The sequence below is a fragment of the Alligator mississippiensis genome, chromosome 2 (genome assembly GCF_030867095.1).
Source record: "Alligator mississippiensis isolate rAllMis1 chromosome 2, rAllMis1, whole genome shotgun sequence".
Taxonomy (NCBI): domain Eukaryota; kingdom Metazoa; phylum Chordata; order Crocodylia; family Alligatoridae; genus Alligator; species Alligator mississippiensis.
In genome coordinates this window covers 150,060,992-150,075,390 of record NC_081825.1, presented here as the reverse complement: position 1 = coordinate 150,075,390, position 14,399 = coordinate 150,060,992, and the positions used below count along the sequence as shown (strand labels likewise).

At 41.7% G+C, this 14,399-nt stretch overlaps 1 protein-coding gene and 1 long non-coding RNA gene across 12 annotated transcripts in view; one reads left to right on the top strand and one right to left on the bottom strand.

Annotated features, from left to right (window-relative positions):
- The window catches only part of PTPN13 (protein tyrosine phosphatase non-receptor type 13), a 234,938-nt gene that overhangs the window by 154,035 nt on the left and 66,504 nt on the right, over positions 1-14,399 (bottom strand). For all 10 annotated transcript variants that reach the window (XM_014600565.3, XM_019488152.2, XM_059722262.1 and 7 more), the window contains one exon: positions 1,062-1,231. In XM_014600565.3, the coding sequence (XP_014456051.1) occupies positions 1,062-1,231 (170 nt within the window). The remainder of the gene's footprint in view (positions 1-1,061; positions 1,232-14,399) is intronic.
- LOC109283337 (uncharacterized) lies at positions 6,561-9,379 on the top strand. Of its 2 annotated transcripts, XR_002090452.2 has the most exons (3): positions 6,565-6,803; positions 6,889-7,008; positions 7,692-9,379. It is a non-coding gene; the product is annotated as an uncharacterized LOC109283337 (long non-coding RNA). The 2 variants fall into 2 exon arrangements; XR_002090451.2 differs by having other exon boundaries at positions 6,561-7,008.

Genomic DNA, 14,399 nt, shown 5'->3' with positions numbered 1-14,399 from the left:
CCCCCAGATTCAAGAGTTTGCTTTGTCAACATCCCTTTGCAAAAGGTTAAAATATTACCCCAGACAATGTTTTTTTCAACCTTAATTATAACAAAACACTATATTATTTTTGTACTGAACCAGCAAACAGAAAAACAAATCCAGATTAGGGCTGCATCCTTATAGGTACTGCACAAAATATACAGTTTAATACATAGTCCCTGCCTCAAAGAGCTTACAGTGCAAATCTTCAAATCCAGTGTTGCCATTTCTTGCAAGTCAGTGATGTTTGGTGTTTTAGGCTCCAACTCCTGTCATGTGACTTCATGAGAATCTAGCATTTTATTACAAAAATAGGGGTTTTCGCATTTATGGTTGTAGTGAAAAGCTTGAAAAACGTGATCCAAGCAAACAAACCTTGTTATTCTCATTATTCTAAACTTTGTACGGAGGAGGAGAGGGGAGAGAGAATGGAAGGAGACTTGATTCATAATTTTTGAGCACTTGGGAGTCCTGTAACTTCTTCTCTGTGGGCCTGCATCTGTGAGGGCAGAAGCATCACATCTGCATGGAGCAGACAGCTGACTTGGAACCCAGGACAAATGGGCTTAAAACAAATTGTGATTTTTTTGCTCTAGCTCATCATTAATTAAATGAGCATTTAATTTTGGGATGAAACAAAACTCTGCACCAAAACTCAAGATGCAGCTTTTAAAATGCTCCTAATCCCAACAGTTTCCTTCTGCATAGGGCTATATCCTCAGACTGAAATACCAGCTAACATGTAGCTGTATAAAGGAAGAGGACTTTTTCAAAACTAGTGGGAATCCCTACTAGATCTTTTCAAGTCAACAAAGAAACACATGCAAAAACATGCGCGCACGCGCACACATGCATATAATTCACTCTCCAGCCCACTGGGAAAAGTTCTGGTACGGAAAAAATATTCAGCTCAGTAAAAGACAAAATTCCACAGAAGAAAGATCATTTAAAGCCATTTTTGCAAACTTAGCTGTATGTTGCTACATAAATAAAACAAGTTTCTGCTGACCCAATTATAAGTTTAAGGGAAAATGATATACCTTTTCAACATCCAAGAGAGATGACAATGACTGGTTCTGTAGAACTTCTGGTGCTGTGAATGCTCGCAGGTCATGGTGGGAAACGTTTTCATCTGTAAATGACACACTGCCAGATGGAAGCAACAGCAGAGACCACGGAGAAATGATGAAGCCCAAAGCAGTAGGATCAGCTATATTTGAAAAAAACAAACAACATACAATTACAATGGCAGCTGTTAGCAATCAAAAGAACTTCATGGAAAACCATTTTTCTAACAAACGGAAAGTTGGAAAATGGAATGGATGATCTAACTTATTCTATTTTTAGCTTCTAAGACTGCAAAAATTAAAAAATAGCCTTCAACACAAAAGGCTGACTGGTAGTAAATGGCAAGATGTTTTGCACAAATTGGAGGACCTACCATCATTTCAGTCTTCCAAGGTTTTACTAACTGTATGTGATGTATAGATATCAAAAGTATATACAGCCATCAAACTGATCCTTGAAGTTCTGAGACTCCATTAGTTTCAGACATTTTATAACACCAGGAGAGAAGTTCATTGAAAACATGGATTCAATCTCCTATATTAATAGCCACCTATGTTAGCACAGTTAACAGGATAGATACACACCTTATAAACAGAAAGGATGGATTCTTATCCCTTACCTGGATTAGTTTGATTTTTTTGTTCCTACTGTTTCTTTGGTTGTATGCCTCTCAGCACTGTCGCCCTTCCAACTCTCCCTCCCTCCTCTTTTCCAACCTTTTGTATTCAAAGCACTCACTCTACTTTATAGACTGCTCTATGCTGTCCTTTTACAGCATCTGAATTAGAATTCACAAAATCTTGTACTCCCTGTATAGCAGCTTATTTAGTTAGTCTATAAGGGAATCTACCTTGCCTTCTACCTGACATCAAACTAACATGTCTAACTACCTCTCTCTGAGCATAGTTAACATACATTTTATTCAACAATTCCTATTATCTTGGAAATGTAAAACTTCACTTCAGATAATAAGAATATTTAAAGCAACACAAATAGAAATATCACATTTAAGAATAGGAAGGACCCAATGGATTTTAAATGCAGCAACTATGATCAGACAAGGTTCCTTGGGTGAATTTGATATCTTTTATTAGACCAACCCAAATGGTTGGAGAATAGTTATTAAGCAAGCTTTCGGGTTCAAAAACCCTTCGTCAGGCTAAGGAAGCTGCAACTTTTGAACCCGAAAGCTTGCTTAATAACTATTCTCCGACCATTTGGGTTGGTCTAATAAAAGATATCAAATTCACCCAAGGAACCTTGTCTGCCTATATCCTTAGACCAACATGGCTACAACCTAAACCCCTGTAACTATGATCATAATGTTTAGTAATTCATGAAGGCAATACTATGAACCAACCAATATAAAATGATATCCTTTACTTCAAAATATTTACTCTTATGACTGAAGTTGCATTGTTTCACTCTGATATATATAATGCTATATTTACTTGTAATTATCTCAAAGGCACTGTTATTCATTTCTTTTATATTTAAAGCAATCTACCATAATGCAAGAAATAAAAACCTTACTGTTTTAATTATCACTTTCACATTCTTCAATTCATAACAGATTAAAATGTGCACATTTTAAAACAGATGAGAGTGAATTCAAAGGGGAAAGCTACAAAGGGTTTAATAAAAATGGTATCCTAATTTTGAAACAGTTTGCTGAGGACATGGGACACAGAGAGGAAAGGACAACACTGCAGAGCTAGCTTCCTCTATTTACCTACCTTCAATCTTATTCTGAAATAAATATATTTCACTGTTCTGGCTTTCTCCTCAGATCCAGAAGAAATCAAGAGATGTATTTGTTGGCAAACATTATCTGTGATCATGTGACTAAAACCAATTTAAAACCACATTCAGTACTACAGCAGCTCCTCCATTGAAATGATAGCTTTTTTGTTTTCTTCTCTTCTGAATAAAGACGGCAATATAGCTAGTAGAAGGATTTTTTTAAAAGAATATAGAGTAATGCAACTGTAAGGAATAATACAACAAAAGGAGGACTTTTGGGGCAAAGGGAAAAATATTTATTTACAGTGTGGTATTTAAAAATTAAGAATTTGTTGGCAGCTATACTTACAAAATGGTTGGTACCTTCAAAATGAGAGGTTTCTCTTAACTAGGCTTTAGAAGCTGAGGGAAAGAAGCTGGGGGGCCGTGTGGGTGGGATGGGGAGGAACATGGCCAGGCCCCAGCAGGCTGCTGAGTATGATAGTGGAGGGGTTTAAACCTCCAACCTGGTGTACAGGGTCCCCAGCCAGGGTGTGCCTGGAGGGGGAAAGGGGAAACAGCCCCTATAAGCTTCCCCCATACCCTGACTTGAGCAGCAGAAACCAAGGGTGTGGCCAGACACTGGCCCTGGCTGGCCCCTTGAGATGAAGGGCAAGCAGGGAAGGGGGGTTTAATCTCTTCTCCCACTGGCATGGGACCCCAGCCAGGGTCTTCCTGCTGTCAAGCTTTCCCTCCACGCTTGTTGCTCAAGTGGCAGGGGCAGGGGTGTGGCCAGACACTGGTCCCAACCTGCCCTAAGGTAAAGGGTGAGGAGGGAAGGGGGGTTTCATCCCCTCTCCAACCAGCACAAGACCTTAGCTGGGGTGCCTGGCTGGGTACCCATGCCAGTGGGAGAGGGGAAGGAGAGGGGATTAAATCCCCCCTCTCCTAAACCTCAGGGGGCAAGCCCAGGCCAGCATGTGGCCACACCCCCCACCGCTGCTCAAGCAGTGAAATGGGGGAAAGCTTGACTGCAGATAGACCCCAGCTGGGGTCCTGCATTGGTGGGAGAGGGGAAGGAAGGGGGATTAAACCCCCCTCCTCTCCCCACTCCCCTTTGCCTCAGGTGGCCAGCCCAGGCTGGCATCTAGCCATGGCCCTGCTCTCACCACTCAAGCTGTGAGGGTGGGGATGAGGGAAGCTGGCAGGTGCTGCTCCACCCCTGCAAGGCAGACCCTGGCTAGGGTCTCATGGGAAAAGTCTGGTAGGAGCTGCTCCACCCCAGCCAGGCAGACCATGTGGTGTCTCCAGCCAAGTTTCCCACTCCTACTCCCTTTTCAGCCAGTCCCCACTGCTCCAGCTAGAGAGCAGAGGCGGGACCAATCTTGCTCTGCTGGAGCAGGCAGCCCAGCCCAGCCCAGAGCTGCAAAGCATCCTGGGATGCTGGGGGACTCTGATTTAACTTGAACCAGGAAGGGGTCTGGGACAGAAGTTCTATTAACTGGTTTGATATAAACCAGTTAACTCTGAGACTACATTCAACCAGGTTTATCTTAAACCAGTTTCAGCCATTTTGAAACTGGTTTATGTGCACTGAACTTCTGTTCTGTTACAGGATTAAACCAATTTCTGATCACTTAAACCGGTTTATGTGTAAGCTCTGTCCCTAGCCCTCACGAGTAGAGAGAACTGAACTTGCAGCTCCACCAGGAGCTGCACTGATATGGTAGTGAGCTCAGAGATCACTGCAGGTGTGCTGCACATCCAAAATGGGATCAAGCCATGACACCTCCTGGACCTGGGATCTGCCCCTTCTGGAAAATATTCTAGAAAGAAAAATACATGCAAAGAATGGTGGCATAGAAATGGCAAGGAACGATACAAGGATGTTTCAAATACCAATTACTCTTCCTGCTCATTTCATATTTTCCCTTGTTAAATTTATGATAAAACATTTGTCACGTACATTTGATCAGATTTGCAGAAGGTCTTCCTTTGAAAGCTTCATTTACTCTGAATTAATGACTTCAACTGCATGGCACACAGTAAGAGAGCAAGATTTCTAGTTCTGTATTTAGCAATCATTTGATTCTTATTGGCTTTAGATATTCAAAACTTGCCTTCCTTCTATTTAAGAGGGCACTGAATGTCCTAAGAAAGCATGACTTCTTATAGGAGGCTGGGAATGAGCAAGATATGGAGAAAAATCAGTAAGTCCTGAAATAATTATGCCAGTTACTGTTCATCCCTTTTCATGATGGAGTAATGAAATTCTGCTCAAGGATTTGAAATCTTCTGGCTTCACTGCTTTCGCCTGCCACTAAAATGGCATCATCAGCTCTAATCATCAGCTCTAATCCATCAGCTCTACATTAGTAGAATACTAAAGCCAAGATGCACGAGGATTGTCTGAATAATTTGTGCAAGAGCTTAGAAAGATATTTAAACACAGTAACATCACTGCAATTTGTGTCAAATGAAATTATGGCCATCCTTTTACAAAGAAGAATGCAACACATCTCAAATCTGTATTGAAATAAGGTTACATTTAAGCAGGTTATAAAAATATTACAAACTGAATTTCTACTGAATTTTCCAATTGAGATACTCAGACAATTATTCTTAATTGTTTCACTCTGTGATATATAATGGTATAATTTACTCGTAACCATTTCAAAGGCACATATAAATCTTACTGATTTAATTATCACTGACCTGATCTTGAAAGGATCTCATGACTTTCCAGCTGAAAACCACTGCTGTACATCAATTTTCACATTGTAGCGTCTTTTTTCTTTTTGCTTTTACTATACATTTATCACACCAATTTTACTTGGCCTTGTTGTTTATGGGCAAGTTAGCACAGATAGCAGAAATGTCCAGGAAAGTCACAGTAGGGACAAATGTAATGAACAAAGGACCACTTATGCATTAATTACTCCTGGAAGAAAACAAATTAGGCTACTCAATTCCTGCTGCAGCTGGTCCTGTTACAACTAACACTTTCCACCCAAGAACCCAGGGATCTTTACTTTGGGGTAGAAGTCACAGCATTATGGGACTGTGTGCGCCAATAAACACTCATCCAGCTGACATACTATAGTACTTCTTTATAACTGCAGCTGGCTTTTAGATATCAATCCCAGTCTACACAATTCAAAGTAAATGTCAGGGAAATAATATGGATTTTGGGTGTTGGGGTAATGATATGGAATCTGGGAGTGCTGTATGTGCAGCTGAATAAAAGTTTTTCCTGTGTCTCAGCAGAAGCTGCTGGTCACAAGGCTGAATGATATATTAAAAGTAACCTCAGCAAAAGCTGCTAGTCACAAGGCTGGATATACATTAAAAGCAACCAACTTGACTAATGCTTAAGTAAGCAGATTCTTAACAGGAGGGTAGGGTACAAAGTGCATGATATGCTGAGTAAAAATAGAATAGCCTAGTGTCAGGAGACAAAAGCAGAAATATGACCTTGGAGATGGTGCTGAAGTCAGCAAGAAAACCAGCAAGAACCAGTGATAAACCGCAAGGGACTGAAAGAAGATGGGGGTCAAAGTCTTATGCATGTGCTTTTAGTAGAGAGGCATGTAAATGAATGAACTGCATAGGCAATACCATGCCAAGGAAACAAACAGTAAACAGAGGTGGAGCTTGAGATGGGAAGAGAAATGGGTGGAACCAAAGGTGGGTTATAGGCGGGGTGAATGTTAATATGTATGAACCAAGCTGTATAAATGTTGGAAAGAACTGCTGTTCAGGGTGGCTCCTCAGTTTGTTGTTTTTTGAGAGCTAATCTGAAGCTGTCTCCATTCTGAATAAAGCTGTTGCGAGCAATGTGTGCTGGTGTTTGCTCCCTGCTTGGTCTGGCTAATGAGTAACAGGATCCATGGGCAGTTAGACCGTCGTCTCCCTAGTTGTTGGGCATCACATGAAGTCGGGGTCTAACACTAAGCAACTGGCTTAATGTTATGGAATGGGTCAGTGGCCAGGTAGGAAATGAAATCCAGACATTTGGAGTTTCATTCCAGTGTCTTATCCAATGGACCATGCTACCTCTATATTTCTTCATACCAGGAATGAAACTGGGAAGAATCTTTACTGTCATTCTGCTGCTTTCTTGAAGCAGAAGTTCTGATGCTTTCTACATATCCAACAAAGCATCCACTACTTTATTTTATACTGGATAATATGAAGGTGAGCATTTTTGAAACCATAAGTACTAGAATATTTTGGCTTAAAATGATCTTCCATGTTGAAGAAGCTGATAAGTCTCACCCCTCAGACCATCAGATGTTTTCAGGATGTGATTCAAAGACAGCATGATAGTTTGCTAAATATCAGAGTTAATTTTTTCTTTTAAGAAAAAAATCATGGAAGGCTGTATACTTGTTTTGTGTGGCTGTTTAAAAGCAGATTGTCAGCTTGACATTGTGAAAGCTATCCTTTAAATCTAAAGTTGTGAATTTATGAATTCACAAAGATATTATTTACATATTAAACTTCAAGGTCTCTTTTAAAGTAATTATCTCTTGTAACTGAATCCATATACTAAATATGCTGTAGAAGATTATTGCTGAAAAAAATTAAGCTTTCAGAGAAACTATGCTCATATTTCTGAATTAATAAGACATCATTTTAAATCATTTTCCCCCAGATTGTGCCAAGAAAACAGTCTGCTCTCTAAACTAGCCTCCCTCTAAATAAAAAAACACAACAAAAAACAAAGCTGTTTTTTTCAATACAACAACATAACAAATACAAACAGGTTCTAAAGAGTGAAAACCCCCACAACAGTTTGGCTGAAAACTTACAACTGAAAAGGCTCTGTCTGTGAATATGTAAATACATCTACCACTTATAAACCTTTTATATTTCAGATTCCTTAGACCAAGAGATGGCAACCTATGACCGTGGAGCCACTGGGTGCAGCCTGTGGAACTGGAGCTTTGACAGCATTCAGTGGCAAAAGATGGGGGTAAAGTGGACGGGGGCTGGGACCCACGGAAAACCCACCTAGGACCCCAGCTGAGTCATTCTGGCCTGCCACTGGATATTGGCGTTAGACAATGTGTGCATGTATTCCAAACAGCATAGCTAGTTTAATTACAAAATATGAATTCCATGACAATTCTCACTAAAAATACTCTTGTAGGAGAAGTTTCTAAAACCATGTAAATATGTACAACAAGCCATCACTGAAAGAAAAGAGAATTGGCAAGATTTCTTGTTGCTATTCTAGTGCTAGGCTTTTATAATGGAGTAAGTTTTAGTTAATTAGAAGCCTGTGAACACTTTCTTATTCTTATGCAGTCTTCTAATTCACCTTATTGACTGTAAGTGTCAGAACTTGTGTGTGCGTATGTATGATTTATTTTACACGGTGGGTTTTTCCCTTGGAAAAAATGCTATTCTCTTTTTCCTGTCTACTGTGGAATGAAGACATTATGGATATCTGTGCTGCATACGGTTCATGTGCATGTGCTGCATTAAAGTGGCAAAAAGTATTTAAGTTCATTCTCTGAATATCTACATTATTCAGCTATTACTGAGTATTAGTTGGGAATCAAAACTCCAGTATTCTGAGTAAGTGTATCAAGAGCTGCAGGAAAGAATACCGTAATAATGCTGAGAACTGTGTTTGTATTCATGAAGACACACCCCCTTGCCCCAATTCTCAGTGTGTGAAATGAAAAAGGAATTCTGGCACAAGGCAAATGCAATGGATAATGCAGCTCCTTGCTCTGCAAGCCACTTGTGGCCAGTGGAACCATTACGATGCTGCTCAGTGAAACAAACCTGCAGACACATCTGAGAAGCCCAGATAAGGGATATACTCACCGCGTGGACCTGTGTTTTCTAACAGTGGCTTGTACCTCTCACAAAAAGGACACAAGGAGATGGATTCTGCAAGAGTATTCAGGACTATACTAGGTCCTTCTCTCTCACCCCCTCCCTCCCAAACACGCTGTCCCTGCTTGTGGAAGGACATGGGTGTTATACAAATAGACTTTTTGCCTATTGCTTTTAATTTTATGTATTTTCTTGAGTTTTGCATTGCCTTAAGAAATTCCATTTTGTATTGCGCTGTAGCTTGACATAAGTGTTTGACCTTTTTATTCTTTTGTATCCCGTATGGGTGAGAGTGTGTTTGTGGAAAATGAAAACATCAGCTGGTGACTGGCTGAAGAATGCAGACAGATAAAAGACCAAAAACAGGAAGAATCTGCCTCAGAACAGAAAGAGAACATTGGCAATTGCCATTCAAGGAAGAACACAGTGATAATATAGCAAAAGCCCAGAGGACTGGGTGAATTGACAAGGCTATAACAGATGAGGCAAGACATACTGATTTTGGGTCTTGTTCTGCATGTCATCCTTGCAGCACTCTGACAAGATGGACCACAAGGAGTCCGGATCCTACTCGTGATCAACTTGGCTGGCCACTAAGTTAATCTGAGCACCAATAAAACTGGTAACATATACCAGCGCAGAACAAAAATCGGGGTATGAATGTGGGGTGTGTGTATATTAAGCGCTTAATCAATACATGCAGCATCTTCCCTTATCTTTCCTCATAAGGTCTCACTTGTGATTTGAGCAATTGGCAACATGGAGACCACAGAGCTCTAGCAGTCCTGAGGATGCCATGCTGACCACTACACTGCCTGGTGGTGGAAGGACTGCATTGAAATGAGGTCTACTGGCCTCTGATTGCTACCAGAAAGCACCGTCAGATTCAAGTCAATGTGTAAATTACCATCACTGGACCAGTTTACACTAGGGTTAGGGACAGAAGTTACACATAAACCAGTTTAACTGACCAGAAACTGGTTTAAACCTGTAACAAAGCAGAAGCTCAGTGCACATAAATCAGTATCAAAATGGCTGAAACTGGATTAAGATAGACCTGGTTGAATGTAGTATCAGACTTAGCTGATTTGGGTCAAACTGGTTTATGAAACTTCTGTCCCAGACCCCTTCCTGGTTCAAGTTAAATCACAGTCCACCAGCATCCTAGCATTTTTGTAGCCGTGGGCTGGGCTATGTTGTCTGCTCCAGAGAGCAAGGCTGGCCCTGCCCATATGCTCCCTAGCTGAAGAAGTGAGAGCTGGCTGACAAGGGGGTTGTTGGGGGACACAAACCCAGCTGGGGATGTAGCCCAGTCTGGGGGGGGGAGGGGGCTGACCCACCGAAAGACAAACCCTGATTGGGGCCTGGGCCAGGGAGAGGGGCTAAACACCCCATTCCCCTGCTCAAACTTACTGCTGGCCGCAACTGTGACAAATCCCAGAGGCACCTGGAAGCAAGAAGAGGAAGTAATGAGCAACCCTGCAAAGTCCTGCAGCTGTCATTCTGGATTGCAAGTCCCAGAGACCTTGGGGGCAGCAGGAAGAGGAAGTGAACAGAGCCAGAGAGCTGTGCTCTAGCAAACAGCTCCCCCCCCCCTGCTTTTGGTCTGTGCCATTGCAGGCATGTGGCTGCATTTTCTGAATCAAAGGTAAATGTCTGTTCACTTCTGTTTCAATTTAATCTGTGCAGTTTAGACTAACCTGCAAAGACTGAATCATTTCAGCCTCGGGCTTTTTGACTGTCTGTACCTAGCCAAAAGCTGTATATATTTACATCCTCTGACCTTTTCTATCCCCTCCCTCTTATTAAACTGGGTTGTTTATCCCAAAAAAGTTCGCATTCAGTAAAAGCCATTTAAAACAGCATAGCCATTGAGCAAGGTATAAAGAAGGTGATTGATCTTTTCTTAGCAACTCCTCCATAGGAACTGCTTGAAGGCTTAAGCTGAGGGTTAAAGGAACCTCTCACTAATTATAATCATTGAGACTTTGCATCCTTGTTCTCAAGATCCATTTGTTTAATTCCTCCAGAAAAGCTTTTAAACAAGTGAAACTTCTACCAGCATTCTCTTCCTCCTACCCAAAAATATAGACTTTTTCTCCCATAAAGATGTACCCAAATTCTCCTTCCAAAACCACTGGAATTTTGGGTATGGTTTCTGTTCAGTGATGTGTCCAGTATTCTCTATTGAGCTATATATCCTAGCCTTCTGAGCTAATTCTAGAACTATGCAGCTTAGTAGCAAACCAATTGTGAGAGCAGAGTTTATTAAACGCTGCCAAAAGACAGATAAATAGTGTGGTCCAGTCAAAAACAGAAAGAGGGAGGGAGAAAGAGAGACAGGGCGAGGATGAACTTTTTTTAAGTTAGAGAGATGATTCAGATAAATAATATACAATGAAAGTGAAAGGCACTATTTTTTAAACAAAGCTTTATGCAATGCAATAAATATGAGTAGCCAAAATAGAGAAAAACACACCATGCCTTTGGGTGGCATCTGAAATATTGCCACTTTTAAGATGCAGAGGACTGGTATTTGTGAATTTCCACTTAAAAAATAAAAATAAAAACCACACACGCAAAATTTAACTGCATCCAAAAAGCATCTTATTATAACCTTTTATGAATTGTATTAGGCCCAACTTCATTTTTTCTCCCTTATTGCAGACCTTCCCACCCAGACCATGCAATGAAAGTATAAAAAACTGACATATATTTCTGGAACCAACAAAAATTTATTTCCATACACTAGCTTATAAATATACTCATCTTTTACCTGAGGATCAATGAGACAGGTAAAATTCCTTTCAGAAATATTACTGTTTATGCCAAAATTATGCTGTGTGAGGTCAGACAGACCTCCCCTAACTCCTTAGAAAAAACTAGATTGTCGCCTATCCTGCATGCCAGTGCAATGAAATGGACAGGGAGTAAGTCACCCACACACTTTTCTGTGCTGGTTCACCACACAACTATTTCCTGTGAGGACCCTGCACCCATGGGCAGGAAGGCATGGTGGGTGGGACAGGAAAGTGCATGCCTTTATATCCCGCAGCAATTCAGAAGTACAGTTACAACAGCACTAGGGCTAAGATATGCTGCAGTTTACTCCCTTCTCAGAGCAGAGAAAAGCCTGGGAAAGAGACCAAAACTTGGAGTTACTCTCTCCTGGTGCTCTCCAGGAAAAGTAAAATGACACTGTGCCCCTTACCGCTGGTTAGATTGCTCATTGACCATCTATCCCTCAATTTCCATGTCTTCTATTAAAGTTTAAACAGGGTCAATTTTAGTGTTTAGTATTACAATCTACTTTTACAACTTGTGAACTAAAGAACAATGAGGCGTTGCTTTGGTGTCCTTCTGTACCTGTAGCCTTTCAGGATCTCTCTTCCTCCAGGGCTTCGAACTGCATAGTTGAAAATACATTTCCCCAAAGACAGTACTCTTACAAGGCTTACTTTGGAGAGTCCTGTAGTTACAGCTGGCACTTCTGTATCAGAGCTAGACACTGTGTTCTCTAAAGCCTTGTCACAACTTATTTTTCTCCACCCCCACCTTTGCCAACATTATTTCAGCTGAACCATCACAAGCAATGCTTGGAATCCAAGCAGAGGAGAGCCTGTCCACCATGAGTGCTGTTCTGTGCATCACATCAGATAGTTATGCTCCTAGCAGGGCAGAGAGCTGGCAGTGCTGCATGTTCAAAGCATCTCTCAAGCAGTAGAGGAGAAGACTGTCGAAAGCTCAGACCCTAAAGGGATGAGCATGGATCAAACCCTACATATCGCTGATTTCACCTCCTTAGCAGTCTCTAATCCTAGAGTGAGGCTGAGCAGGCACATACATTTGTCTGTGGCTGCCTACAGAGTGTGCAGAGGGAAATCCCACTCAGGATTACCAGAAGTAGATTATAATGGCTACAAGGCCTACCTGTGCTGTACACACCTGTGATGGACTCAACATGTAATGCCTGACATCCAGTATCTGTTGAATGGTAATACTGTTGGATGAAGGTATGAATGGTGCGTGCCCCCAGCAGCTGGGGGGGGGGCACAGCTGCACAGGCAGCGGGAGCGCAGCAGCAGTGGCGGGAGCCCAGTGGTAGTAAGTGCAGAGCTCCCACAGATGCTGCCGGCACTGTCAGCAGTTTGTGGGGGGGGCAGGGTGGCGAGCACCAACCACCCACAGGTGCCACCAGCAACGTCGGCAGTGGCCAGGGGTGATTGTGGACCTCCCACAGACACTGCTGGCAGTGTTGGTGGTGGGGTGGTGAGTGATGACCGCCTGCAGGTGCTGCTGACAGTGTTAGCAGTGCCTTTTTGCAAGGGGTGCACCACCATGCTCAGGGGGTGAACATGCACTTGCATACACCCCCTATGTGTTGCCCCTGGACGAAGGAGATTAGGTGAGCTTGATTCTAGCCTGCAGTTCCTGGGGGGGAGCATTCTGGGGGGGGCTCAGTGTGGGCAATCAGCATTCTGATACCCCTTGTCCTTAAAGGAAGAAAACACTCTCTCCTTCTCAAGAACTGACTGAAAAGAAGCTCCCAGAGGTGGGGGTGCTACAGATCTTTGGGGAAGTCAGGGACTGAGATGAACCAGAGTCTCAAAGCAAGAGACTTGGCCCTTGTGCAGGGGGTCATCTCAGGAGAGGGTGACCAAATAAGGCTGCTTCTTGGGGAGTCCCAAGGAAAAGCTTTGCCCTCCCTTTTAAAAGGGGTGTTTGAGCCTTGTGTGGCAACCATATTTACCTGAACCCAGGACAACTTCAAATTTAAGAAGACCCTCCCACCCCCAAATTAGATTTCTATACATTGAAAATTATAAACTTTTTATAATTTTCTATGTATAGAATCTAATTATTGGAAGGTCATCTTAAATTTGTCCTTACCAACTACCATTTTGTAATATTTACCCCTTTCCCCAACCCTCTCAAGTGCACTTTCATTCATACATCCAATTTGTAAGATGGTGTATTATTTCCCAATCCTTCCTTTGTATTGTATTTAGTTATTCCTGTTGGCTCTTCTTCCCTCCCAGCTCCTCATTTTGGCACCAGATTCAACTGCTTCTGGTACCAAGGTGTGCAAATGGCCAAGGTGTCATATTCTATCTTCTTTGTCTTTAAATTTAGCAGTTCCTTGAAAGCAAACTAGTCAGACAGCTGACTGACAGCTGGTTTATTTTTCTTTGCAATAAAATACATGGCATGCTCTTTATGCTTGTACACACACACACACACACACACACACACGATTCTTCATTTGAAAGTCTTGTTACTTCTAACCTCATGAAGCACAGCTTGCAAGATCTAGCATGCCTGAAACAGCTGATACACCCTCTAAACAACAAAATTGTTATTGCAGGTAAGTAAGTAGAAGGAACAGTAAGACAAGTCTGGGAACGGCCTTTTCAAGTCTACGAATTAATCCAGCTAACTATCACAACAACAACTGACATGAAATCTACAAGTAGCAAGACAGGATTGCCTGACTTTCTCCTCCTTTAACCAGCTTATAACAAGCTGACAAATTATTGGCCAGGGCTGATCTTATAAACAGGTCTTTGAATGACCAGCCACTCAAAACCATATTTTCATTACTTGTCAAATAATTAATTTGTAAGGTTCCTTTAATAACTCTATCATCTAACAGAATTTTAACCAAGAGGGCACACACATTCAAATGTTTTAGTCACTGAATTATGCTTAATATCAGTATGGGATTTGTGATTAAG